The 26,604-nt window shown below is 46.0% G+C and overlaps 1 protein-coding gene across 2 annotated transcripts; it reads right to left on the bottom strand.

The window, feature by feature from the left end:
• Positions 1–1,533: 1,533 nt before the first annotated feature.
• Positions 1,534–26,119, bottom strand: LOC132572177 (E3 ubiquitin-protein ligase TRIM7-like). Of its 2 annotated transcripts, XM_060238981.1 has the most exons (9): positions 25,627–26,119; positions 23,902–24,066; positions 22,236–22,331; positions 21,150–21,380; positions 19,614–19,636; positions 18,478–18,587; positions 16,195–16,227; positions 8,820–9,077; positions 1,534–2,578 (listed from the first exon to the last, which is right to left on the bottom strand). In XM_060238981.1, exons 1-9 carry the CDS (start codon positions 26,065–26,067, stop codon positions 2,061–2,063), a joined length of 1,875 nt encoding a protein of 624 aa, XP_060094964.1. In that variant the 5' UTR covers positions 26,068–26,119; the 3' UTR covers positions 1,534–2,060. The 2 variants fall into 2 exon arrangements, with proteins under 2 accessions (XP_060094964.1, XP_060094965.1); XM_060238982.1 differs by lacking the exon at positions 8,820–9,077.
• Positions 26,120–26,604: the final 485 nt, after the last annotated feature.

Genomic DNA, 26,604 nt, shown 5'->3' with positions numbered 1-26,604 from the left:
AAAATTCTACTTTGTGAGCTACTGGCATTAAAGTCATGAGCTACTACATAATTCACTGGGGTCATCCTTCCTGCGTGAAGACCAAAATGTGAGCCGGAGGCTAAAAATCTGGGAGCTAGCTCATGCTAACTCAGCTCAAAGGGAACACTGCTCCAAACCAGGGGACCCCCTGCCCCCAACTGGGGATTGACAACCTTAAGTCATCCTCAAGCCACCTTCCTTCTGTCAGGCACTCTGCACCCCAAATCCTCCACTTGCCTTTTCATGCTGAGCAAATGACATCTCTTTAAATCCCTCCATTAACTTCTTGTCTGTTCCTAGATCCTGCAGAAACAGCTCAATTCTGCCCTTCAAAGCCCTCCATCGCCTCCCTCCTCTTTCCCACAGATACAGCCCTGACCTTCAGTTTCCCCACACTCTGCCTCCCGAGGCCTCCTGCGCCCTCAAACAAGTACTCCCTTCCTGCCTCTTACACCTGGAACTGCCTCCCAAGAAGGCCTGCATGATATCGCCTCTCACTTCCCTCCCTAAAGGTCCCTTTTCTTTGAACCCTTGGGCAGAACTTCTTAGTTCCATATCCCTAGAATTTATGTACATTCTTCCCATTTCTCCCTGCTGGCACCTTCCGCTCCTACTTTATGGCAAATATGACATTGAAAGTTCATCAGGGCGGAGACCGGTTTTTCTGTACTTTGCAGTGTCAATTCCACAGACAGTGCTTTACAAATAAATTTATAATAATGTGAGGGCCCATGTGGCTGCCCATCTGTCTTTGGCAGGCATAACGCACCAGAAAATAAGGATTGGAGGATCGAAATCCCTAGAGCAAAAATGAAGGGGATCCAAAGATCCTGGCCCAGGTTAGGTCTAGAAATGTGTAGATGACACATTAATACGACAGTCAGAGCTGAGAACCGGTGTGTTGCCGTGTACAGTGTGGTAGAGTTGAACTGATGAGGCCTGGGTTCAAATTTCTGCTCACATATAAGATTGCAAGCCTTGGGGGGAGGGGGGAACGGGCTGGAGAGCTCCCAGAATTAAAAGTGATCTCCAAACAACATAAATCATTTCCCTTGGAGAGAATGGTCCCTTCAGAGGATGGACTCTATGCCATTGCGCCCTCTCCCCTCTGGTCCCACCCCTCCCCAGACCCCAGCCTCCCCAGCTTTGCTCCCAAAAACTCCAGGACGAAGCCCACTCGCTCTTGGCCTGACTTCTCTCACTGGGTCACGGTGAGGATAAACCAGGGTGCCCCGTTCCTTGGAGACACAAAGGAGAGTGAGATGGCTGTGTGGATGAAAGGACCCATAATGATTTGAGAAGAGTCACAAAAACAACCAGAAGAGTAACCTTAACGCAAGCATAGCTCAGCAGGACCCTGGTTACGCAAATCCACCTCCTGATTTTCCTCTCCAACTGCAAAGTTGTAGATGGATCGAGTCAGTAAATGACGGCACCCTCTGGGGCTTGTCTGGGAGTTATGAAATGGCTTGCCATCCCCACCCCCTTTTTAAAAAAACCAAGCAGCAGAGATTTCAATACAACATAACTTTATAAAAAGCATAACACCTTCTCAGTCTCTGGTACAACTGAAAAACAAATGCTGTGAACACAGGAACCTGGATAGCGACAAGACCTTCAGTGTCTGTCAGAAAGTGTAGGCTGAACACTGGGAAATCCTAGCAGATGGTGTCCAGTAAAGAAAAGAGGAAGTCCAGAATAATAGAAACATGCGGGACCTCTTCTTCCTCTGCAGTGGTTCCTCTCATCCTTGAGGATAATGGAGGCTGGAGAGGGTTCTGATGGTCTGTTTGGAGCTCTCCTGTAGTACAAGCCTGTTATCCTTTACAATGTGAAAGGTGTTACTGTTGCTTTAAGAAATAAGATACAAAGGAGGGGAAAGGAATGTTGGAAAATGGAGGGGTGGGGGGAGAAATGTCCCCTTTACTGCAGTCTGTTTTGGTGACTGGAGACAAGAGAGGCCTCTACAGGACTCAAAAAAGGGGCACTCTTGAGAAATAATATTTTCTTCTTGATGGTCCTGGTGTGAAGAAAAGGTCCTAGGAAGAGATTTTGAGGTGGCCTTCTCCATGCACCCAAAAGTAGGGCAGGAGAGTCTCTCCACAGAAGGAGGCTCCAGAGAACTCGTAGAGAAGGGCTGCTCGGTCAGCATCAAAAAAGGCCACTCGCCCCCCAGCATAGTTCAGGCACACTCGGATCCTCTTCAGCTCCCCACTCAGAGTCAGGAGAGGATCAAGGTCTTTTTCAGAAACTTGGTAGCTGCCTTCCCACTTCCCCACCTCCCAGAACCCTTCCTCAGGACTAAAGGTGATGTCTCCCTTCCTCTTTACAGATTTTCTGGCCACCCCCAAGGACCATTCTTCCTCACTTCCCACAAGGACTTCCCAGAAATGGCAGCCTCCTGTGAATCCCTCACGGCCCAGCACAGCACAATCGAAGTCAAATCGCTCAGGACTGTCAGGCAGAGCTTGAGCTTCTTCTCCAACTTGTATGCTTTTCTGACCCTCAGACAGGATGAGTTGCAGATGGGCCGTGTCTGGATCCGGAGTCACATTTGCTGTTGGGGGGAAATGGGGAAACAAGAAGAGAAACGGCATCAGTTGGGGATTTCACCCCCTGGCCTGTTTGGTTTCCTCCTCCTGCCAGCCATGGCCTCCTCTCATCCCTTTCCTAGATTCAAAGACCCTCCCACCCTTTTATTTAAAACAATTTTATTGTACTGTAATATATTGTATCCACGTTATCATCCTTTATCATTAAATGTTAGTACACATATATAACTTTTTCACCACACCACCCCTCCCCTTTTGTGACCCCCAGCAATGCATACCTTTTTAGCAAGCGTCCCCAAATTGTTATTTAATCTAATTTATTATAATAAACTTTATCTATTAAAGAATCTTCTTCCAAAAAACCCAAAAGTTGTAATAATAATCCATCATCATATTTCTTCTTAATCGTAAGGAAGTAAAAAAGAAAAAAAAGAAAGACAAAAAGGGTTATAATCCAATAGTCCAATAACTGTAATCCATATATCGTTTCTTTAAAAGTTAACCACTGTCAAAAATCACCAAGTGTCCTTTAACGTTCCATTGTTTTTCAATGTATTTTTGAAATTTTCTTCAGTCGTTTTTAAATTTCTCTAAATCTTATTCTTTTAAGATTCTTGTAAGTTTGTCCATTTTACTCCAATACATACTACTTTCAGAGTCCATTCCCATACTCCTGGTATTTTATCTTGTTTCCACATTTGCGCATATAAAGTTCGTGCAGCTGAAAGCATATACCAGATTACTGCTCTATCTTGCTTTTGAAATTTTTCCATTTGTAATCCCAACAAGAAAATATCTGGTGCCTTCTTAATATTATATCCCAAAACTTTTGAAATCTCCTGCTTAATCATTTGCCAAAATTGTTTCCCCTTTTCGCAAGTCTACCACATAGAAAGATCCTTCATGACTTTTACATTTCCAACATCTATCTGACAACTGATTGTTCATTTTTGCCAATTTCTTGGGTGTCATATACCACCTATATAACATTTTAAAACAATTTTCTTTAATGTTATAGCATGTAGAAATTTTCATAGAGTTCTTCCATAAATATTCCCATGACTCCATTTGTATTTCCTTATTTATATTTATCGCCCATTTTATCATTTGTGATTTGACTACTTCGTCTTCCGTAGACCATTTCAATAATAATTTATATGTCCTTGAGATCAGCCTTTCATTTTCTCCAAACAGCATTCTCTCCAGTTCTGTTTGTTCTTGTCTTATTCCGTAGTTCTTGATGTCCTGTTCAAGCAAGCTCTTTATTTGTTGCAATTGAAACCAATTATATTTATATTGTATTTCTTCAGCTGTTTTTAATTCCAACTTTTTTCCTTGAATTTTTAAAAGTTCATTATATGTAAATCCTTTCTCTTCTGTAATATCTGAATACAATTTTATTACTTCTGTTGGTACAATCCAAAGCGGTTTCCTCTCATCTCCATATCTTTTATATTTTGACCAGGTATTAAACAGATTGCTTCTGATAATAGTGATGTGAGAAGAAACCATCCATTTTATTTTTCCCATAATACATGTAAGCATGCCATCCAAAGACATTTCCATGTCCTTCTAATGTCAATTATTTTCTGTTTGATAATGTCATCCATTCCTTAATCCGCACCAGGCAAACTGCATCATGGTACAACTTTAAATTAGGCAGTTGGAATCCACCTCTTTCTTTCGCATCAGTCAGAATTTTCATTTTAATTCTTGTTTCTTCCCCAGCCCATACAAATTCTGAAAGCTTCTTTTTGCCATTTTTCGCTCCATAAGACGCATCTAGTTTTAAGGAGGAGGAAAACAGGAAAAAAAAAATTCTGAACCCATCCTCCATAATTTCCAAATGGTGGGAACGCATTTTAAAAGAATGTGGTTCCTTTAAATATGTCGGCCAGAACTCTCTTGCTCCTGGCGCTATCCCCAAAGACCCCAGATATGTCTTGATTTCGACCTGGCAACCCTAGGCCCCGATGGAGCGCAACACGAACCCACCGTGACTCTCTGGCTGCAGTCTCTGCCCCAAGGAGCTCACCTGACCCAGGTAGCGCCCTCAGTCTCCTGGGAGGGGGCCGGACTGGAGGGCCGTCGCCTGGGAGCCTTCCCAGCCTTGACGCTCAATACATGGCCGCGGCCTCCGCCGAAGAAAGGGCAGGGCCAGGCCCTGCCAGCAGCTGCCCAGTTCGCACGTGCTTTGGCCCGCTCCGCTTAAAGGGCCGCCCCGACGGCGGCAGTGCACCCAGCGCGATGCAGCTACTGCCACTGCTCTTCTTGCTGCTGGTGGGCGAGCGCAGGGAGCGTCAAGTGGCCCATCATGTCGCCTCCTGCCTGCAGCAGCCGCAGCCTTCGCCCTGATGCCTCAGCGGGCACAAGAAGCGGGAGATGACACAGCCGAGTCACCGCCTTCCCCCCCACACTGCTCTCCTCTTCCTCTGCCGCCAGTCTTTGCCCCTCTTCTCGCGCTGTTACTCTGGCTCTGGAGAAGGAGCAGGGAAGGCTGCTCGTGTAAACACCCCTCAGTATTGATACTTTCTCCCTCCCTCCCTTCCACTCGCCGTTCATTTTCGACAGCCGACGAGAAAGAAGAGGAGGCTGGCATGTCCGGACAGCAACAGCTGCCAAAACTCCCGGCGACAGCTCCTCAAGCACTGGGCAACCCCCCGCCACCCACCTCAGCTACGCTTCTCCTTCACCCGCCGCCTCCTCCGCTGCAACCACCGGCCACCTCGGCCCCGCTGCCTCCCTCTCCACCACCACTGCCTGCAATTGTCGCCACAACAGCCCCTGCCGCCACCTCTTCCTCAGCGGGGCCCATGTCTGGCGGCGGAAGCAGCAGCGCCCCGGCCCCGTTCCCTCACTGTGGCGATCCGGCCCTCAACGAGCAAGAGAAGGAGCTCAAGCGGCGCCTCAGGCGACTCTACCCGGCCATGGACGAGCAGGAAACACCGCTGCCCTGTTCCTGGAGCCCAAAGGACAAATTCAGGTGTGAATATGAACAGACTACCAGGTTGGGAGAAGCGGGAGATGCAGCGCGAGATCCTGGCCCTGCTGGGCTTGCCGGGCAGGTCCACTCCGGCAAGAGCTCGCCCTTGCCTACGCTCCTTTTTTGCAGTATTCCCTCCATAAGACACACACACTCCCCCCCCACACTTTTTTTTGGGGGGGGGAAATGCGAAAAATACGGTATTAAATTGTTTAATACGTGCGAAAAATACGGTATTAAATTGTTTATTGTCTTTCACTATTGGAATTGTTTAAAACAGGAACATAATTCTTGGTAATACATTCGTCTTAATTGCAGAAATTCTGCCCAACATAGATAAGTTCAGTTTGTTCCATTTAATCATATCTCCATCTATCTTGCGCCAGAGTTTCTCATAATTGTTTTTGTACAAATCAATATTTTTCGTTGTTATTTCTACACCTAAGTACTTTACTTTTAAGGTAATTTCACACTCTGTTAGCCTTTGTAGCTCTTCCTGCTTGCTCTTTAACATATTTTTACACATAATTTTTGATTTTTCTTTATGTAAAAGCCTGCCAACTCTCCATATTCTTGTATCTTACGAAGCAGCAATGGTGTTACATGAGAGGGATTTTCATTTATAAACATCACATCATCTGCAAATGCTCTGTATTTATAAAAAAACCTTTCATTTTTAGCCCCTCTATCTCTTTATCATCTTGGATTTGAATTAACAAAACCTCTAAAGTCATTATAAATATCAATGGAGATAAAGGAACAAGACAAGGGTGCCCTCTATTCATTATCATTTTTTCTGTTAATGCAGAGCCTTGCTGATTGTTCAGAATATATAGCCTTTACCGTTCTGATAAAATCTTCTCCCAATCTCAATTTCTCCATCACTGCAAACATAAAGTCCCAATGCACATTATCAAATGCTTTCTCTGCGTCTGCAAAAAATAATGCAACTTCTTTTTCAGGATGCTTTTCATAATATTCAATAGTATCTATAACTGTTCTTATGCTGTCTCTAATTTGTCTTTTGGGAAGAAATCCTGCTTGTTCTTCTTTAATAAAACTGTTCAAATGCTGTTTAAGGCATTCTGCCAAAATCCTTGCATATATTTTATAGTCATTGTTTAATAATGAAATTGGTCTATAATTTTTCACATTTGTGGTGTCTGTCTTCTTTTGGTATCAAAGAAATTACTGCTTCCTTCCACGTACGTACCATGAACTTTCCCATTTAAACTTATAGTGTTCATCAGTATCTGAAGTTTTGGTGATAGCGTCTCCGCAAGAACTTTGTAAAATTTTGCCGTGAAGCCGTTTGGCCCAGGTGCTTTTCCTAATTTCATTGAGTTGATCGCCTCCTCTATTTCTCCTTTCTCAATGGTTGTTCAACATATTCTCCATGTTTTTTGTTAATGCATTAATCTTAATTTTCTGTAAGTACTCATCAATTCTTTTTCTATCTACCCTTTGCTTTTAAACAATTTGGCATAATATTTGTAAATATCCCTTTAATGCCTTCATGGTCCACAAGATCTTTTTCTCCAGATACAATTTTGTTAATTACTTTATTTTCCCTTCTTTTTTTATTTGCCATGCAAAGTATTTTCCAGGTTTATTTGCACCTTCAAAAGATTTCTTGCTGTAAACTTTTAAAATTCCATTCCAATTCTTTATTCAACAAATGGCTCAATTGGCTTTGTAATGTTTTAATTTCTCTATAATCTTCTTTTTCCCAGGTCGTTTTCTAAGCTCTTTCTCTTTTTTGCCAATTTCTTTCTGGAAGTCCATCATTTGTTTATTTTTGGCTCTTTATCCTTCTTGTTCAATGTAATCTAAATGCCCCTCATCACCGCTTTATATACATCCCACACAATTTGAAACTGGGTATCTTCTTTTCATTTATTTGGAAGAAGTCTTTAGTTTCCTTTTCCAGAGACACCACTATTTCCTGTTTCTGTAGCAAATCCTCATTTATCCACTACCTTAGAATCTTTTTTCCTGATTTTGCAGACCACAATATTGGATTGTGGTCTGCTCTTATTTTAGGAAGTAACTCTATTTTCTTTGTTAAAAGTCCAAGATCTTTTGTGGTCCAAATCATATCAATTCTCGTCCAAGAGTTATGCCTTGCCAAAAAGTAAGTATCGTCACGTTCTTTGGTGTTTAAGTCCCTCCACATGTCTTCTAAACTTTCTTGTTTTACCAATTCAAAAAATGATTTTGGTAGTTTCTCTTCATTAATTTTTTCCCCCTGTTCTGTCCAGAGTATTTTTCACTGTTCCATTAAAATCTCCCATTATCGTACACCACTTGGTCTAATTGTTGCATTATATCTTTAAAAAAAGAGTCTGTTGCTCCATTTGGAGCATATATTTCCAGCAACAAAGTTCTTTTGTAATTCAGTGGTCACTTCTACCGCAATTTATCTGCCATCATCATCTTTAAAGATTAATTTCGGGTCCAGTTCTTGTTTGATGTAAAAAACTACCCCCTTTTTTTCTCCTTGGCCAATGAAAAAAATTCCACACCTAGTTGTTTAAAAATTTATAATCCATTTGTCTGATGTGTACTTCTTGTAGACAAATTATATTACATTTTTGTTTCCCAATCCAATGAAAAATTGCCCTTTTTTGTGGTGAGTTATGTCCATTTATATGCCAAGATATTAATTTGTAATCCACAATGGTTTTTATTTTTGATCTGATTCCCCAAAGTCTTTATGCTCACTCAGAAATTTTGTCATTTGTTGAATGGTTGAGATGGTAAATCTCCATCCTTTGAATTCAAAACTCAAACCCTCTGGAAGTTCCCATCTGTATCTTATTTCTTTTTCTCTCAGCTTTTCTGTCAACCTTCTGTAGAGTCTCCTGTCACTGATGACTTTCCTTGGCAGTTCTTTCATAATTCTTACTTTACTGCCATCCACCTCCAGTGGGCTTTTGAATTGTTTACTAAGAATCCTTCCCACCAAGTCTCTTACCACCACATCTCTTGGTGACTTATTTTTTTTTTGCATATTCCGAATTTACCCTGTAGATATAATCATAGTAATGATCAGTTTTTTCTGGGTCTTCTCCTAAAAATTCAGCAATTATTTCAATTATATATGGCCTTAAATCAGTAGTAGTAGACTCAGGCACCCCTCTTAACCTTATTTGATTCTCCATTAATTTACAGTCAGCTAGTAATGCTTTCTCCTGCAATTTTTGCATAGTGGAATCCACATGATCCATTCTCGTATCTAGGTCTTTCACCTTTTCTTCTACCTTTTGCACTTTCTGCAGAGCTGTGTGAATCTTTTCTGAGATTTTCAATATCTTTTTTTACATCTTCTGCACTTGTCTCAGTGTCTCTATTTAGCTCTGTTATTGCTTCTCTCATTCTCTTTGTCAATCTTGCTTCCATAGCATCTAGTGCTTCCTGCCATCTTGCTATGTCAAGACTGTCTTCGACGTGCATGCTTTTCTGATCCTCAGACAGGATGAGTTGCAGATGGGCCGTGTCTGGATCCAGAGTCACATTTGCTGTTGGGGGGAAATGGGGAAACAAGAAGAGAAACGGCATCAGTTGGGGGTTTCCTCCTCCTGCCAGCCATGGCCTCCTCCTATCCCTTTCCTAGATTCAAAGACCCTCCCACCCTTTTAAGAGGCAGAGCAGTCTCCCTGTGCGCTTCAAGAGAAGGCAGACAAAATACACAATAAAACTCCACAGGAACACAATCGCTGGCAGGCGACGAAGTACGCAGAGCCGGCGGGGAGAGTACTGGTGGCTGGCCGGTTGGAGTGTGCAGTGAAGGACGCGGCTTTCCCCCCAGGCGGGAGATTGTTCGAGGCTGCGGCCGCGGACCGAGGTGGGCGGCTCGGTCGGGCAGCCGAGATAAAGAGTTGCGAGGGGGCAGAGGAGCGAGGACTGGACTTGATCGATGAGCCGGTGGATTTAACACCGAGGAGACCCACACAAGAACCTGAGGTTGGGACGCCTGACCCTGAAGAGGGGCAGAGGCTGACCCGATCCTGCGGTGAACGAGAAGCGGGCAGGAAAGCTACACCAAAGAAATAGACACTGAAAAATCCGATGAGCTGTGACCTGCCCCCTGCTACCTCCGCACTACCTCTGCACATCATATTCTGATACCTTTACACTGCACAGTCACTTTATGGAGATCAGGACTAGCTTATGTTAAATAACTGGCCAGTATTCAATGATTTACAGCACATTGCACCTTCTTTCCGCACTGACATTTTAAAGAGCACCTTAAGAACTGCAGTATACTATCCAGCACTTTAAGAATTGCAGCGTATTAGCACTTTAAATCTGCCTTCCTGCACCTTTAAGAGACCGAGACACCTAAGGTCAAAACTATCTAGCACTTTAAGAACTGCAATATTCCAGCACTTTAAAACCTGCCACCCTATGCCTTAAAAGAGATTGAGAACTCTCCTTGTAAAGAGACCAAGAACACTCAGTGTCAAAATTATTCGGCATTGGAAGAACTGCAGCACACCAGCACTTTAATCTCCCAGTAAACAAACTACCGGCTGCAACCAGCGGCCCACCCCACCTATTATTTAGGGTTATTTTGGGGTCTTAAATTGATTTAAAATTTGACTGAATAGTTTTATCTGACCTAAGGGATTATTATCCACTAAATTGAGGTAAGATAGTGACCAATTAATTAGAAGAGGGTAGGGGGAGGGGGGATTAATTAATTAGAAGAGGGTAGGGGGAGGGGGTGAAAAAGAAAAAAAAATAATTATTATTAAAACTATCACTATTTAATTGGTTGAGATGACTAGTAGTGGTTAGAAATTTTTAGGTAGAGTGGGCAAAGGAACAGAACACGTGTGGTTGCTGACTTAAGACAGAGACCCAGCCTTCGGAAAATCGTGATAAGTGATGTCGGGCCAGGGGATTCCAGTGCTCCTGGGGAGGGGAAAGTACAGCGGTGGGAGCAGGCAGAATGTGAACGGAAGGAGTACGAGACACAAGAGGGCTCGCCCCCCTTCCAGCCTGTGTCCCATCCCAAGGATGGCAAGTGGGACGCCCAAGTGGAGACACTCGCCTCCGTCCCTGGTGATGTGCAACGCCAGGTCCATAAATAATAAAACCTCAGTCCTGCAAGAATTTTTCATCAGGCAGGACATGGACCTGGCTTGCGTGACGGAGACCTGGGTGCGGGAGACAGTTGCTCTCTCCCAAGTAGCCCCGCCTGGGTTCTCCGTCCTTCACCAGGCCCGGACTAGCGGGCGGGGGGGAGGGGTGGCCTTTTTCATGTGGGAGGATTGCTCCTTCAGGATGCTTCCGCCGCCAGAGATCAAGGGCATGGAGTGTGTGGGCCTGGAGTGGGACGTTGGGGAGAGTTTGGCAATCTGGCTGGTGTACCGTCCGCCTAACGCACCAGCCAGTGCCCTGCCGTCCTTGATGGAGGCTGTAACAGGCTGGGCATTGGAGCATCCTCGACTTATAGTCTTGGGTGACTTCAATGTCCATGCCGAGGACGCAGCTTCCACTCGCGCGACAGACCTAGTGCTTTCCATGGCAGCACTGGGACTTTCCCAATATGTAACAGCGCCCACACACCAGGCTGGGCACACACTAGACCTGATCTTCGCGGCGGGAGTAACAGTGGGTCAGATATCTGCTGAGGCAGTGCCATGGTCTGACCACCAGGTCCTGAAGGCCCGTGTGGACATACCACCCCTGTCCCGTTTAGGCGGTGAGCAGATTTTGGCTCGCCCGCGTAGTCAGATGGACCCATTGCGGCTTCAGATGGCTATGCAGGACCCTTGGCCTACCGGCGACTCGTTGGATGGACTGGTGGAGACCTGGAACAACCGGCTCTCTGAGGCCATCGACGAAATCGCCCCCTGACGTCCTCTTCATCCTCAATCACGATCCGCTCCGTGGTATACCCCAGAGCTGCGATCGATGAAACGACGATTAAGACGACTAGAGAGACAATGGCGTCGCGCTCGTGACGAAGCTACGAGAACATCATATAGGTCATTTATGAGGGCCTATGAGATGGCTATTCGGACTGCAAAGAAGGAACACTTTGCATCCAGAATCGCATCTGCGACCTCGCTTCCACCACAATTGTTTAGTATAATTCGGTCATTAACAGAATTGCCACAGGGCAAACAAAATAGTAGAGAATTGGAAATAGGCTGTGAGGCTTTTGCGAGCTATTTCGCAGATAAGGTCTCGTCACTCCGACACGACCTACCTGCCATAATTAATACAGTAGATGAACTTGGGGCACCGAGCACGTCTTCTGGTTCAATTCTGGATTCCTTCAGTCCACTAAGTCTGGAGGAAGTCGACAGGATCCTTGCAGCCGTACGCCCTACGACCTGTAGGTTAGATCCGTGCCCGTCTTGGCTTATAAAGGCTAGCCAAACGTGGCTACGTGAACCACTACAGGACATCATCAATAGGTCCCTGTTTGAAGGGATCTTTCCCACACCTCTTAAAGAGGCAGTGGTCCGTCCCCTCTTAAAAAAACCATCAGCAGACCCGGCCACATTGGCGAACTATCGGCCGGTGTCAAACCTTCCCTTCCTGGGTAAGGTCATAGAGCGGGCGGTGGCGACTCAGCTGCAGGGATTCCTGGAGGACACTTCCGCACTGGATCCATTCCAGTCCGGCTTCCGGCCAGGTCACGGGACGGAGACAGTTCTGGTCGCCCTCATGGATGATCTTATGCGACATCTGGATCAGGGCGGCTCTGCAGTGCTGCTGTTATTAGATCTGTCAGCCGCTTTTGACACGGTTGACCACCAGCTACTGACTGACCGCCTTACCGATGTGGGGATACAGGGATCTGCCTTGCAATGGCTGACTTCCTTTCTCCAAGATCGGGGACAAAGGGTGGTGATAGGGGAGGAAGCATCCCAGAGGCACTCCCTTAGTTGCGGGGTGCCGCAGGGAGCGGTCCTATCCCCGATGCTATTTAATATCTATATGCGCCCCCTTGCCCAGATTGTCAGGAGGTATGGACTGGGTTGCCATCAATATGCGGATGACACCCAGCTCTACCTAATGATGGGTGGCCAGTCTGACTGTACCCTGGAAAACCTAGACCTGGCATTACAAGCCGTGGCCTCCTGGCTCAGACTGAGTCGGCTGAAATTGAATCCGACGAAGACGGAGGTTCTCTACCTGGGTCGGGGCGGTCCGGGGAGAGAGATCCAGCTGCCGGCCCTTGACGGGGTGCCACTGATACCGGTCCCCAAGGTCAAGAGCTTAGGCGTGCTCCTTGAGTCCTCCCTTACAATGGAGGCTCAGATGGCAGCCACTGTTAGATCTGCCTTTTTCCATCTTCGGCAAGCATGGCAGCTGGCCCCTTACCTGGAGCGCAGCGACCTAGCGACGGTAATCCATGCTACGGTCACCTCAAGAATAGATCACTGTAATGCTCTCTACATGGGGCTACCCCTGACGCTAACCCGGAGACTACAACTAGTGCAGAACGCTGCGGCACGGCTGTTAATGGGGCTACCACGACGGGAGCACATTCGGCCAGTGCTGAGAGAGCTGCACTGGTTGCCTGTTGTGTTCCGAGTTCGCTTCAAGGTGTTGGTACTAACCTTTAAAGCCCTTTATGGTCAGGGACCTGCCTATCTACGGGACCGCCTTTCCCCATATATCCCCCAGAGAGCACTGCGATCAGGGACAAAAAATCTGCTGTCTGCCCCTAGCCCAAAAGAAGCCAGGCTATGTGCAACAAGATCTAGGGCTTTCTCGGTGGCAGCACCAGAACTTTGGAACACCCTCCCAGAAGCTATAAAGGCCCTGCGGGATTTGTCGGCGTTCCGCAGGGCCTGTAAGAACGAACTGTTTAGACAGGCTTTTCTGGTTGATTGAAAATGGGCTGCCACCGGACATCCTACAGAAGCTGGTGATCATAGTCAGAACCCAATACCGCCAGACTGGATTGAGACAGCGCAAATAGTTTTAAACTGACAAGTGTATTATGGTTTTATATGTTTTATGGAATTGATTGTTTTTATGATATTGTAAGCCGCCCTGAGTCCGCTTGCGGAGAGGGCGGGATATAAATGTAAAGTAATAAATAAATAAAATAAATAATAAATTTCCTCCCATATCCTATGCCAAGCAGAGAACAGTGAGGGAGAGAAAAAGAATGGCTATTTGGTTAGAAATCAGACACAAGAACAGAAGATTTGTGTCATTACCATGAGTCTTCCCTCTCTGTATTCCTGGGGTAGGGCAGTCTCTACTTCTGGCGGAAGGTCCCCCCGGCAGCCAGGACAGTCCCTGAAGCAGTACAACACTCTCTCCAGAAGGGTCCCAACCCGCCCCTCCCCCCAAACAAACCACTCAGAGAACAGTGTGAAGAACTCTGAGAGAGGCCGACTAGTTCAGGAAAGAACCAAAATTCAAGGAACAAAGCCCATTAGGGTCATATCAGCATACCCACTCTGACTCAAGTGCCTTCTGAGAAAGTATTCTCCCCTTGGCAATCTCCGCACCCACCCCTTAGCCAACAAAAAATGGCTCCTTTCCTACTTGTAAGTAGGCACCTGGGGCGGGGCCTCCACACCTCCTAGGGACAGCCAGAATAACCTCCAGGAGCCCCTAGCTACTGCCCCAAAAAGAGGAGGAGGAGGAGAAGAGCACTGAGGGCTGACCACGAAAGGAAATAAAAGGAAGGGGGAGGGAAGACTCTGAAATTACAGTGCTTGAGAGAGCCCAGTCAGTAACATCTAAGTGCCCTGCAGGCAGGGCCAAGACTGGGCCCAGGAAGCAAAGCCCCTCTCCTACAGGAATCCAGGGAAGAGGATAGTCCAGGCTAGCTCACTCTCAGAAATTAAGCAAGGTCGGACCTGGCTAGTATTTGGATGGGAAACCTCCAAGGAATACCAGTGTCATGATGCACAGGCAGGCAATAGCAAAATTCCTCTGAACATCTCTTGCATTGGAAGCCCCATGGGGTCACTGTCAGTCAGCTGTGACTTGACAGCAAAAAACAAAACAAAAAACTTTTTAATTGTTGTAGTATCCAGCATGATGAAGACCTCTGCTGTGCTCCAAAACTGGCACAAAGGCCAATTTGATTGTTCCTGACAAAAGGAATTACATGAATGTTGTTCCTCTTTAGGGGGTTGCATGGACCACTATGGTTGTACAAGTGTTTTCTGTATCCTGAGAATGACATTTCCAATCCACCGAACCTTTAATTATTTGTTTTAATTCAAAACGATGGTTTTTTCAACAGTGGGTAACACAACATCCTCAACAGCAACACTAGCATGTGTTACTGTTTGATTACACCTTCTTTGTGGAGGTATTTCCCACACATCAGTTAACAACGGATCACTTCACATAGCACTACGCACGGTAGCGTTGCTGTTCAGGCTGCTGTGTTGAAGAAACCATCGTTTTGAATTTGCAAAGCTTTCAACCTTGCGACTCGAAACCTCAAAAGCAAACATTTGAGACTGTAAGGAATTGTGATGCACGGAATCATTGGAGGACTAGCACTTTAATTTCCCCGTAGGAGCGGGTGAATCATCTTTGAAGTATCTAAAGTCGGAAACTGACATGCTTAATTGAAACTTTGAACTTTTTAGTATCCTTTACTGATTTTCATTATCATTCCACAATTTTGGGGGGGGTGTTAGATTTGCTTCTTACTGTGGTACCGTTGGCTTATCCATAACTTTTCAGTGAGACAGAAATGGCTTGAAAGTCACTTTGCTGTCCTCAAAATACTCATGTATCTAATATCCTGGTGATTTAATATCTCCTCGATATCTAACCTCTCTCCAAAAATGAGCTCTGCAACTTTGACCAGTTTAATACCAGGGAGGGGGAAGGGGCAATTTGGTAAATAATACATTGAAATATATCACAAGTGTTGTTTGAAAACATATTCACTTCAAACAGTGGACAATCCACCCTATGCAGAAGGGAGCAAAACAGATCTAAGCCAGCATTCGACCTGCATCCATGAATGTCTGAATGGCCAGTTGCCGAGCCCAGTTCCCAGTTCAACCTTCATTCTCTCTGAATTTACTATACAATGTACTCAGGAGACTGTTTCCTCCTGCCCCAGAAGTCTATACTTTAGGAGACAACAGACCAAGCTAAAGAAGAGGGTCATGTCTGAGGGGACATAGTTCCAGTTCTTCTCCAAAATATCAAACACAAATTGTGTGTGAACAAATGGGAGACATCATCAGAGCTGGTGTTTTTAAAAAAAATCCCATTAATCCAATACACAATTTATAGTGTCTTGAAACTGAGAGGAACCTGGTAAACACACAGGGAAATCCGCTTGGGGAAAGTGGATACCCCACCTGGTCTGTGCCTCTCAAGGGGAGGATTCTAAAAGGCCCTCAAGCGCTCTCTTCCCCAGCAACTGTTCTCCCATCATTTCAATATGACAGCAGCTAGACGAAAAGAAGCAGTTCATCTTCTCAGAGTTCACCTTTTCTTTCATCCTTACAGACCTCCTCAGGAACTGGCTGTGGCATGGAGGGTAAAATTTTGAGAAACAAAACTAGAGCATTTAGTAGTGTTGACTCTGAAAACACCACGTAGGAGAACACAAAACTTGTCAGGTGAAGCTTTTTCGTTCAGAAATAATTGATTAGTGTATAGAGAAAAATGTACCTTTCTGCACGTGAAGGCCAGACTCCAGAGTGTCTGAGGAAGCAAAGGAACAGAAAGTGAGACCCTTGTGCTTATTACCAATCTTAGGACAAAAATATCAGTTAATAATACTGTCTATTTTCTCTTGGGGAGGGTCAGAAGAATGGTATAGTCCCATCACGTCAGATCTCAGAAGCTAAGCTGGGTCAGTACTTGGATGAGTGAAAAAAGACTTTGCGGGGGGGAGGGGAAGACAGCAAACCATCTCTGTTTCTCACTTGGTTTGAAAAACTCTGGCTGGGGTCACCATAAGTCACTTGTGAGTTCATGGTACCATAGGCATGTATTTCTTCAGAGTTACAGCTGAAAGGTTACATTTTGGCCCTGACCCCTGCCTGGTGGAATGAGCTCCCCCTGGAGATCCAGGCCCTACGGGATCTGCTTCAATTCCGCAGGGCCTGTAAAACAGAGCTCTTTCGCCAGGCAATGGACATCACTTGTTATCCGCCTCCCCCCTTCATTCCATCCCAGTGCTATAAGACCTGCTGGACCTGGACAATAGGCCATGGCTGTGAGGCAGAACCTGCCATTTAAGTACCTATTTTTCTCTGTAATTTTAGATTTTATATATTTTAAATTGGTTTTTTACTGTTGATTGTTTTTGTGATGTAACCCACCCTGAGCCTGTTCTATGAGAAGGGCGGGCTAAAAATCGAATAAAATAAATAGAAGCTATTTCTGGGGGGAAATCAGGGTACAAATATTCAAATTCATTTTCACTTTTGCTTTACTTGAGGTCCACCTCATAGATAGTATGCTAAGGACTGTGGTCCAAGTATCCAATCCAGCTAAATTTAGGATGATTCGAATCAGTTTCCACAGTGCCATCTTAAGCAGAGTTGCACCCTTCTGAACTCACTGATTTCAATGGTATCAGAAGGGTGTAACTAAGACAGCACTGTGGTCCATTCAGCAAGGACATATTCAAGCAAACACACACACAATTGAAGGGAACAGTTTTGATTTGGCCACAGACACACTGCAGTTGATTTGGCCACAGGCACACTGCAAAGAGAAAGGGGTGTGTGTCCCCGAAATGGATCTTGGTGGGTGCCTTCATTAAATGCAGATGCCTGAAGGGCAGTGTCTTCCCGCTTCCTATCATTTTAGGTGATTGTTTTACCATCTGTCACCTCCCAATTTGCCCTTGCATGGTCATAGTAATGATTAGATATCAGCAACATAGAAATCTACACAATGCAATTCCTCTTATCATTGCAATTATTTGAGTTTTGTATGAAGAAAAAGAAGAAGATATTGGATCTATATCCCACCCTCCACTCTGAATCTCAGAGTGGCTCATAATCTCCTTTATCTTCCTCCCCCACAACACTCTGTGAGGTGGGTGGGGCTGAGAGAGCTCTTACAGCAGCTGCCCTTTCAAGGACAACTCCTGCGAAAGATACAGCTGACCCAAAGCCATTCCAGCAGGTGCAAGTGGAGGAGTGGGGAATCAAACCTGGTTCTCCCAGATAAGAGTCCACACACTTAACCACTACAGCAAACTGGCTCTCCGGAAAGGTATATTCAGCTCCAATAGTATATATTTTATTCTACTGTGTATGTAATTGGACAATAATATATCTTTAATAACATAATGATTGCAACAAATTAAGTTTTATTTAGGCACTATTACAGCAAACTTTTTTAAAATCATACTTCATGTGCTGTAATCCTTACATTGTGGACAATAAGCCAGGGGTGTCAAACAAGTGGCCCAAGAGTCGAATCAGGCCCCTGGAGGGCTCCTATCAGGTTGCTGAGCAACTGACTGTCATCTGCTTCCTTCTCCCTTTCTCTTGCTTCCTTCTACATCACAGCTTACTTTGCATGGCTTGCTCAATTGCCCAGGAACTACAGAGCAAAGCCTCTATTTTCTCCATTGTCTGAGGCTCCTCCCTTGGAAGGAAGGAAGGGGGGGGGAGGAAGGAAGGAAGGAGCTTCCTTTGCCCAGTTCAGGAGATACAAAGAAAACACCTTTAAGATGACTGAGTGCTAATGTTTTAAGCATAATTAATTTTAAGTTTTTTTAAATCTTAAACTGTGTTTGTCTGTGTCCTTTATAAAGTTTATAACTCTGCTACCTGGCATTACATTTTATGGCACACACAGCCCAGCCCGACAAGGTCTCATTTCTGTCAGATCCGGCCCTCATAAATTAGTTTGACACCCCTAAAAAGTCAGCCTGGAGCAGACTAAAACACATCAGGCCAGTCTGAAACTCCTGCAGCATTTCTTCATTACCTTTAAATTGCTTCTTGATGTCCTCCAAAAAATCTGAGCAGTCCCAGACGCGCCACTTCAGTGCAAGAGGAGAAACTGCTGGACTCTCAAACGACTCCTTTTCTTCATACCTGGAGAAAATGCCATTTACGTGCCATCCACCCATTTCAGAATCTCATCTCCCCCCCTCCCCCAAATGGATCAGATAAGCAGAGGAAGGAACTGGTACAAAGCCAAGAGACAGCCAGAGGCTGAAAGCACAGAAAGTTGAGGGACTCTTTGAAAAGGAATGTTCCATCATTGAAGCTTCTGCTTTTTGTAGCAGGAACCCCTTTGCATATTAGGCTACAACCCCCATGATGTAGCCAATCCTCCTGGAGCTTACAGGGCTCTGCTTACAGGGCCTACTGTAAGCTCTTGGAGAATTGGCTACATCACAGGGTGTGTGGCCTAATATGCAAAGGAGTTCCTGCTCAAAAAAGCTCTGAGTAAAATGTTTAGATGCCATGTGGTTTAGGAACAGTGGTAGAAACATGGAAGACATGCCAACTCCTGATTCGTGATGTGTAGTATACCTCCTTGACACATGGAGCACGTCAGTTTGGATTGGGCTGTCATCATCAGACTGGGTTGGGAGGACATCCAAGTGCCCCTACAGCCAGCCCCGATGCCAACCAAGGCATTATTTGGGCCAAGTGAAGTTCACCACCTGCCATTTTGTGGAATGAATGAAACGGAGACCTGAACTCTGTGTTTTGTGAGGTGTTTTGTAAAAATATTGTTCTGGCAGCATTTGCCACCACAACACAAGGATCTTCACTGTCTGACTGAAGGAAAGCTGTGGCAGCCATTTTGTGAATGGCACTGTCTCCTGTGGCAGCACCCTCCACACCATGTCAGAATTCGAAAAGTACCTGCAGCCTCAAAAAGGTTGGGGACCCTTGTTTTAGAGATGCACAGCTAGGTGCCAAACCCAGAACTCCCCCTCCCCCAATTTCCTATTGATGAAGCTGTTTGTCATTGACATACAGATGGGGATCCACGCTCTTAATTACACCTGATTTTACTCTCAGCTGTGATCCTGAAGGACCACATTCTCCACAGGATACCCAGTCCACTTCCAGCATTAAGAAGATCAATGTTAAAGGCCTACTTACTTCTGCAAGGTCCTTCTGGCATCCTAAAAAAAAAAGGCAGAGAAAGAGACCTCAGTGCTTGCTAAAAGACCATACCAGGAAGACCCCTCAGACTCTGGAAGATTTTCCATTCTGTCCTTTTGCTTGTGTCCAGCTAGCAGACTTCACTCATAGACTCTGGCAGATCTATGAGAGAAAATCTCTGTGAAGTTAATATCAGCAGAAAAAGTAGAGCCAGGTGATCTGCTTTGACAACTCAACAGTGGCAACTTTCACAAATGGATTTTTCCTCAGGTGGAAGGCAGGAAGCCCACGGATTAGGGTGTGTTCCCGTTGTGGCCACCCACAGATGCAGAGGCATTCCCAGCAAACTTCCTAGTCTCAGCCCTGTGTCACTGTGATTTCTCTTCTTTCCACTGGAGGGCATTTTCCAGGCTTAAAAATAATACGTAGATTACACTAGCATTATAACAGCATACTGATCCCTAGCTTTCATTTTTTAAAACAGTAACGTCCTTATCATTGCACAGATATAACTGGAAATGTGCAGCCTGCACTTTCATTAAAACAAAAGCTAGGGATTAGTGCAGCAGATTATACTGTCACAACACTATAGCAATCTAGCCACTGCCCTCTTTAAAGCCCAGAGGCAGAGGGTGGAGGATGGTGTCCATAGAAGGAAGAAGAGAATGGATTTATACCCTGTCCTTCACTCAGTGAGTGAATCTCCTTCCCTTCCTCTCCCCACAACAGACTGAGAGAGCTCTGAGAGAAATGCTCTTCTCTAAGAGAACTGTGACTGACCCAAATTCACCAAGCTGGCTGCATGTGGAGGAATGGGGAATCAAACCTGGTTCTCCACATTAAAGACTGTTAGTCTTAACCACTACACTGAACGTGCCAACCTCCAAGCATGAAATATAAGCTACATACCCTGTCCCCACAGATATCCTCCTTTTAAAACTCACTGTGAAAAATCTGACCCTCATTCCTATTTGTTTTCTTGAAACAGCTACCCATGAACCTGGCTTTACTTGCATGTGGTCCCCCAGACTGACTGACACACAAACACACTTCTGCTCCTGAGATGGAAGCTGAGCAGCCTCAATTTATCTGGGAGGGGGCAGAGGTGGGGGGAGAATGCATTTCCAGGGGCTGGACTGGCTGAGATTGTCCAGTCCGCAACTTTCTGGAGATGTAAAGGAAAGCGGCCTTTGTGCAGACCTGAAAACTTGTTAGCAGACCATGGAATATGGATTCTTTGAACGGAATATGGATTGTATTGTTATTAGCACTTGTTTATGGAATTGATTACATGTAGAAAGGGAATATGTCAATACCTTCATTGTTGTAAAATAGTTATTAGAGCATTTTTCCTTAGTTTTCACAGTGATTTTCTATTTAATTTATGTCTACTTTCCGTGATTCCCTGTTGCGTTGTATATAGTAACATAAACTGGGCTGGCTTGCTTTTCTGGTAAGTGAAGAAGGCACAGAGAGGATTTGGAGCCAGCCCTCTCCCCAACGATACCCTGCCTCTTCCTGCCACCCTCTCACCTGCAGGAGATCTCTGGCTGCCTGCTGACACTTTTCCTCCATCTCCTGGATGAGGCTTTCCAGAGAGGAGAGTTCCTCAGAGAGCTTGGCCAGCTGCCGGTCCCTTTTCTTCACCACCTCCTTCTCCATTTCTTCCATCTGGGCCAGCAAAAGTTCCTCTTCTTCCTCCAGAAACTTCTGTAGTTGCCTGAACTTGATCACCATCTTCTGCCGGTCTCCTTTGGTTTGCCTCTGAGACAGAAAAAGAAGAATGCAGACAGTGGGGGAAGAGGGCTCTCAGGAGACTCCTACGGAAAGGGCAATTCTGCCTTTCCTGGAGATAGTATCAACATTTGGTAGGAAAAGAGAAAAATTTGGAAAGACCCATCCAAAGTCCACATGAATTATCTTTGCATTAACTTCTTCTTGGAGTACTGTTTTACCTTACAAAACAAAAAGCAAAACAGTTAGTGAATGCCAAATTAGACAGGATGTCCTGTGTCCCAGGCTAGCCCTGGCCAGAGGGATAACATATGCAGCAGCAAAGGACAAAAACAGTCGAAGAAGCTTCTCACGTCTACCCCTCCCCGACACACACCAAGATGTTAAGGTTTCTATCACATGGATTGCTATGGCACCCAACCCTTTCAATTACAGAAATATAACAGGAAAGGTTATATTCATATTCAGAAAAGCTCCTTCTAAGTGGTCTCTCATTTGCTCTTTGTTGGAAACCAAGCCATTCCAAATTAGAGAAGCCTGCCATCTTGCTTGAGTTTTCTGAATTTTCTTCAGTGTTTTCCCCCTGTGTACATTCCCAGTGCCTGTTTGAGACAAAAGAGCCAAACAAGCTTATCGAGTCTCCACACCCAGAGACGCTAGGATTATTTTCACTTGCAGCTTTTGCACTGGTACAGTAAACTAACCTTTTCATCAGAGATCTGAGAGGAAAGGTACTCCTCTTAACATTCACAAAATGTAATTCTAAGGGGTCTTTCAGTAACTGTCCTGTGGGAAATCAAGCCATTCCCAATAGCAAGAGACTTTCTGCTCACATGACTTTTCTGCATTTGGGACTGTAAGTTTTCACTTCCCAGCAATACTTACAAGCAGGTCTTGGCTTTCCTTCAGTATGTCGGCTTTGTATGCCAGGATTTTGTTTCTCTCCTTCCGCAGAATCTCCACACAATTGCAGAACTGATCCTAGGAGGGGGAGAGGTGCCAAAATTGAGGTTTGTTTCTTTTCAGATGTGTAGTATCCTATATATATATAAAAGCCCTGTGGTAAAGCCAAACTCAGGTCTCACAATGTCTGTGGTGTGCACTCCATCAACCTTTGGCCCATCAACCATCACTCAAGGTCTGTTGTTTCCACTGGTTGAGAAATGAGGTACCATTTCACAGAGGAGAGAAAGAAAGTCTTTCCTCCATTGGTTGAGGGAGGGAAGAAGAGGGAAACAGTCAAAGAAAGCTGTCCCTCAGTTGGCTGAGGACTCCTCCCCCTCTTCCTCTGGGGAACCAAACAGCCAGAGGAGACACAGACAAAAAAAAGGCATCCCTTTTATCCTAGGTATAACATGGAGAAGGGGAAAGAGAGCAAGAAAGACAGACAGAGCTGCCTTTGCTTTCCCCTCAGTGCCTGTTGCTAGAAATATTTAGTGTGACAAAGCAGGGCAGATGGATTTGAGATACTTGGATGGAAGACCAAAATAAAAGCTTAATGGGTGGGGCGAGTAGGCAGAGCCACTTGGGTCTTCCTGGTCTTCCCCCTGCCAAGGCTAGAATGATTAAAGGTTTGGAACACTTTCCCTATGAAGAAAGGTTAAAACGCTTGGGGCTCTTTAGGTTGGAGAAACGTTGACTGCAGGGTGACATGATAGAGGTTTACAAGATAATGCAGGGGATGGAGAAAGTAGAGAAAGAAGTCCTTTTCTCCCTTTCTCACAATACAAGAACTCGTGGGCATTCGATGAAATTGCTGAGCATCAGGTTAAAACGGATAAAAGGAAGTACTTCTTCACCCAAAGGGTGATTAACATGTGGAATTCACCACAGGAGGTGGTAGCGGCTACAAGCATAGCCAGCTTTAAGAGGGGATTGGATAAAAATATGGAGCAGAGGTCCATCAGTGGCTATTAGCCACAGTATATATTTATGTGTGTATATATATATATATGTGTGTGTGTGTGTGTGTGTGTGTACACACACACATATATTGGCCACTGTGTGACACAGAGTGTTGGACTGGATGGGCCATTGGCCTGATCCAACATGGCTTCTTTTATGTAAGGCCATGAAACTCACCCATAGCAAATTTCTAGTGCCTGCTGTATTTCTCCCCACAACGGGCCTTATTACTAGTTATTACTAGTAAAACATAAAAAGCGTAACTGTCACCAGAGGCCAAACTAGATATGCAGCATGTCCTGTGTTCATTGCTACCCCTGTCAGAGGGATAACAGCAACTAAGCTATTTTTTAAATAATGCAAGAAAATAGTGCAAAGGGAAAAAAGAATTAAAACTTTCTACCAAAATGCTGCTGCCCCTTGATGGCTGACCAGATAGCTTCATCCCCTTGGCAGGAGGGGAGAGGGCATTAGCAAGGTAGCAGCAAAACCAGGAGATAGGCACCAAAGACAGATCTGGTTGCTCCCACCCTGGACTCAAAGCCCAAGAGTCGCCCTACAAAAAGGTTTTGTGGGACACCCAGGAGTTCAGCTGGGGAGGATCCACACACCTTCCCCACCATGATCCATCTGGTAGATTTCCTACCTTGTACTCTTGGGAGGCCTCCTCCAGAGGAATGATGTCGTGATATTGGTGTTCCTGGGACTGCTCACAGAGCATGCAGATGGAGGCTTCATGGTCCATGCAGAAGAGCTTCAGCGGCTTCTGGTGTTTCTGGCAAACTCCTTCCTTTCTAGCTGCCACAACTGTCTGATGCCAAAAACAAGGGATCACACTGGTTTTATTTCCCCCCGTATTTCTGAACTCTCTCTTTAACAATTTTCAAATGCCCTAACTCCTCAGCTCTAGGAATGAGACCTCAGGTAGCATCTGGAACTGCTGCAGGAGGAGGAAGCCAAAAATGAAGGGAACTGGAAAATCTGGGCCCAAATACTCTCCCAAACATACCTACATTACATAGAATGGAAGTGAGGGTTCACTAGAGTGGTCTTCCAACCTAGTTAGCTTGCAGATCCCTTTGGCGTTGTGAGAGAGGGTGGTGAGTGCCATCCCAAAATGGATGCCATAGGAGGCAGAGCCAAACACAAAATGGCCACTGCAGCAGGTGGATCCACACACAAAAAAAGCCCCTCTCCCATCTTGAGTCTAGATTTTGCAAACCTCCCAGCTCCCCTTCACCCACAGAATAATCAACATGTGGTATTCACTGCTGCAGGAAGTGAAAGTGGCTACAAGCAAAGACAGCTTCAAGAGGGGACTGGAAAAACATATGGAGCAGAGGTCCATCAGTGTCTATTAGCCACAGGGTACTGATGGAACTCTCTGTCTGGGGCAGGGATGCTCTGTATTCTTGGTACTTGGGAGGGACAACACAGGGAGGGTGTCAGGTCTATGACTATCTTCAATAATAACAACTCTCCATGTTATCAGGATTAGTGTTTATTGCAAGACAGGATAGTACCACTGGCAAGGCCAGTGGCGAAATTAAAGTGGGATGTAGATGTGTGAATATTTATAGAAGCAGTTAGCCATTACAAGCATGCCGGATTTTCTGGCGCGAGATAAGTTCAAAACAGTTAAAGTTACAAAGGCAGACATTCTCACTTCATCACAGCATTCTGTAAAACAAATCACTCCAGCAGATAGTGCCGACCTTGAAAGGCAGACAGTGCTAGAGGGCCCAAAATACTTTCCTTCTCCCAACAGCATAGCAGGTGTTTCAACACAGCACATAACAGCAAGAAAATAAAACGTGGCAAGGGATCTTGACAGAGGGCTTCTGGCCCTGCTGGTGGACCTCCTGAATGCCACCTGGGTTTTGGCCAATGTGTGATGCAGAGTGTTGGACTGGAGGGGCCATCAGCCTGATCTACCACAGCTTCTCTTATGGCCTTAAGTCTTGTGGTGAAATGGAGCACAGTGTAAGAGCTTGACTGGATTACATCAAAGGATGATGATATTGGATTTATATTCTGCCCTATACTCTGAATCTCAGAGCCGTTACAATCTCCTCTACCTTCCCCCCCCCCCAACAGACACCTTGTGAGGTAGGTGGGGATGAGAGAGCTTTTTACAGCAGCTGTCCTTTCAAGGACAACTTCTGTGAAAGCTATGGCTGACCCGAGGCCATTCCAGCAGGTGCAAGTGGAGGAGTGGGGAATCAAACCCGGTTCTCCCATAGTCCGCGCACTTAACCACTACATCAAACTGGCTCTCCCTAAACTGGCGGTCCAAGAGGCATCAGCTTGGGTCGTTATCCAGGAAGAAATCACAGCTATTCCACACTGAAGATGCACAAAGATTTCTTACCTTCTTCTCTTGAGCCTCCTCCTCCAGGGGAGTCACCTGGTGGTCTCGGTGCTCCCGGGATCTTCTGCAGACACCGCAGAGGGGGGCTTCGTCCTCCCGGCAGAAAAACTTCAGGGGCTCCCGGTGCTTCTCGCAGACGCCCCCTTCTCCTTCTCCCCCCTTCGCTTCCGCCCCCTTCCCTGCCGAAGGGCTGAATCTCTTAGCTATTTCGACAAAGCTGGCCAGCTGCTGGTTGGGGCGGAGGTTCTCCTCCTGCGCCGGTCCCCTGCATTGGGGGCAGGAAGGCTCGGCGGCCCCCGCCTCCCCCCAGCTCTGGGTCAGGCAGGCTCGGCAGAAGTTGTGGCCGCACTGGGCGACGGTCACCGGGTCCCTGAAGAGGTCCAGGCAGATGGAGCAAGAGGCTTCCTCGCAGAGCTCCTGCACAGGACCCTCAGCCGCCATGCTGGCCTCCAAGAAAGTAGCAAAGGAACAGATACTTTCGTTTCTTTCCCGGAGCAGCGAGGGGCGTTTCCCTTCCTGCAAACAGACTCTCTGCCGGCGCCCAATCAATGGCCCGCCGAGCGACGCGGACCAAGAGTCTCTGGGAAAAGGGCCGGTCTGGAAGGGGGACCTCGCCAGGGAAAGGCCTCCTTTGCAAGGCTTTTGGAGGCGCCTGGGAGAGAAGGGGGAAAGATTGGGGAGCTGGCCGCAGGGGACGTCCCGGGGACTGGAGAAGTCGGGGGTCCCCCAGCGGATAGGGGTTAAAGGAGGCTGGGAAAAAGTTGCCCCCAAGGAGAAGAAAATCGTTCAGGGAAACTTGGAAGGAAGCGGAGGGGCGCGGCTGAGCCGGCTCACCGACGGGAATAACCATTCCACTTCGGTCTGCCCCCTTCTAAAACCGCAGCCAGTTTTAGATCTCCCCCACCCCTCTTACGTGGGAGAAAGTGTCCACTTTCCCGTGGGAAGCTGACTTTTAAAAAGAAGGTGGTCCCACTCTCT

The sequence above is a fragment of the Heteronotia binoei genome, chromosome 5 (genome assembly GCF_032191835.1).
Source record: "Heteronotia binoei isolate CCM8104 ecotype False Entrance Well chromosome 5, APGP_CSIRO_Hbin_v1, whole genome shotgun sequence".
Lineage (NCBI taxonomy): Eukaryota > Metazoa > Chordata > Lepidosauria > Squamata > Gekkonidae > Heteronotia > Heteronotia binoei.
Note: the sequence above shows the minus strand (reverse complement) of the source record. Positions and strands in the feature narration are given on the sequence as shown.

Bases quoted from the DNA above. Each gene is read 5' to 3' on its own strand.
- LOC132572177 (XM_060238981.1), bottom strand. From the start codon at position 26,067: ATGGCGGCTGAGGGTCCTGTGCAGGAGCTCTGCGAGGAAGCCTCTTGC. The intron at 16,228-18,477 runs GTAATGAAGAAA...TTGCTTCCTCAG, and splicing joins CATCAAGAAGCAATTTAAAG to ACACTCTGGAGTCTGGCCTT. The intron at 2,579-8,819 runs GTAGAAGAAAAG...TCCCCCCAACAG, and splicing joins CTCTGCAGAAAGTGCAAAAG to CAAATGTGACTCCGGATCCA.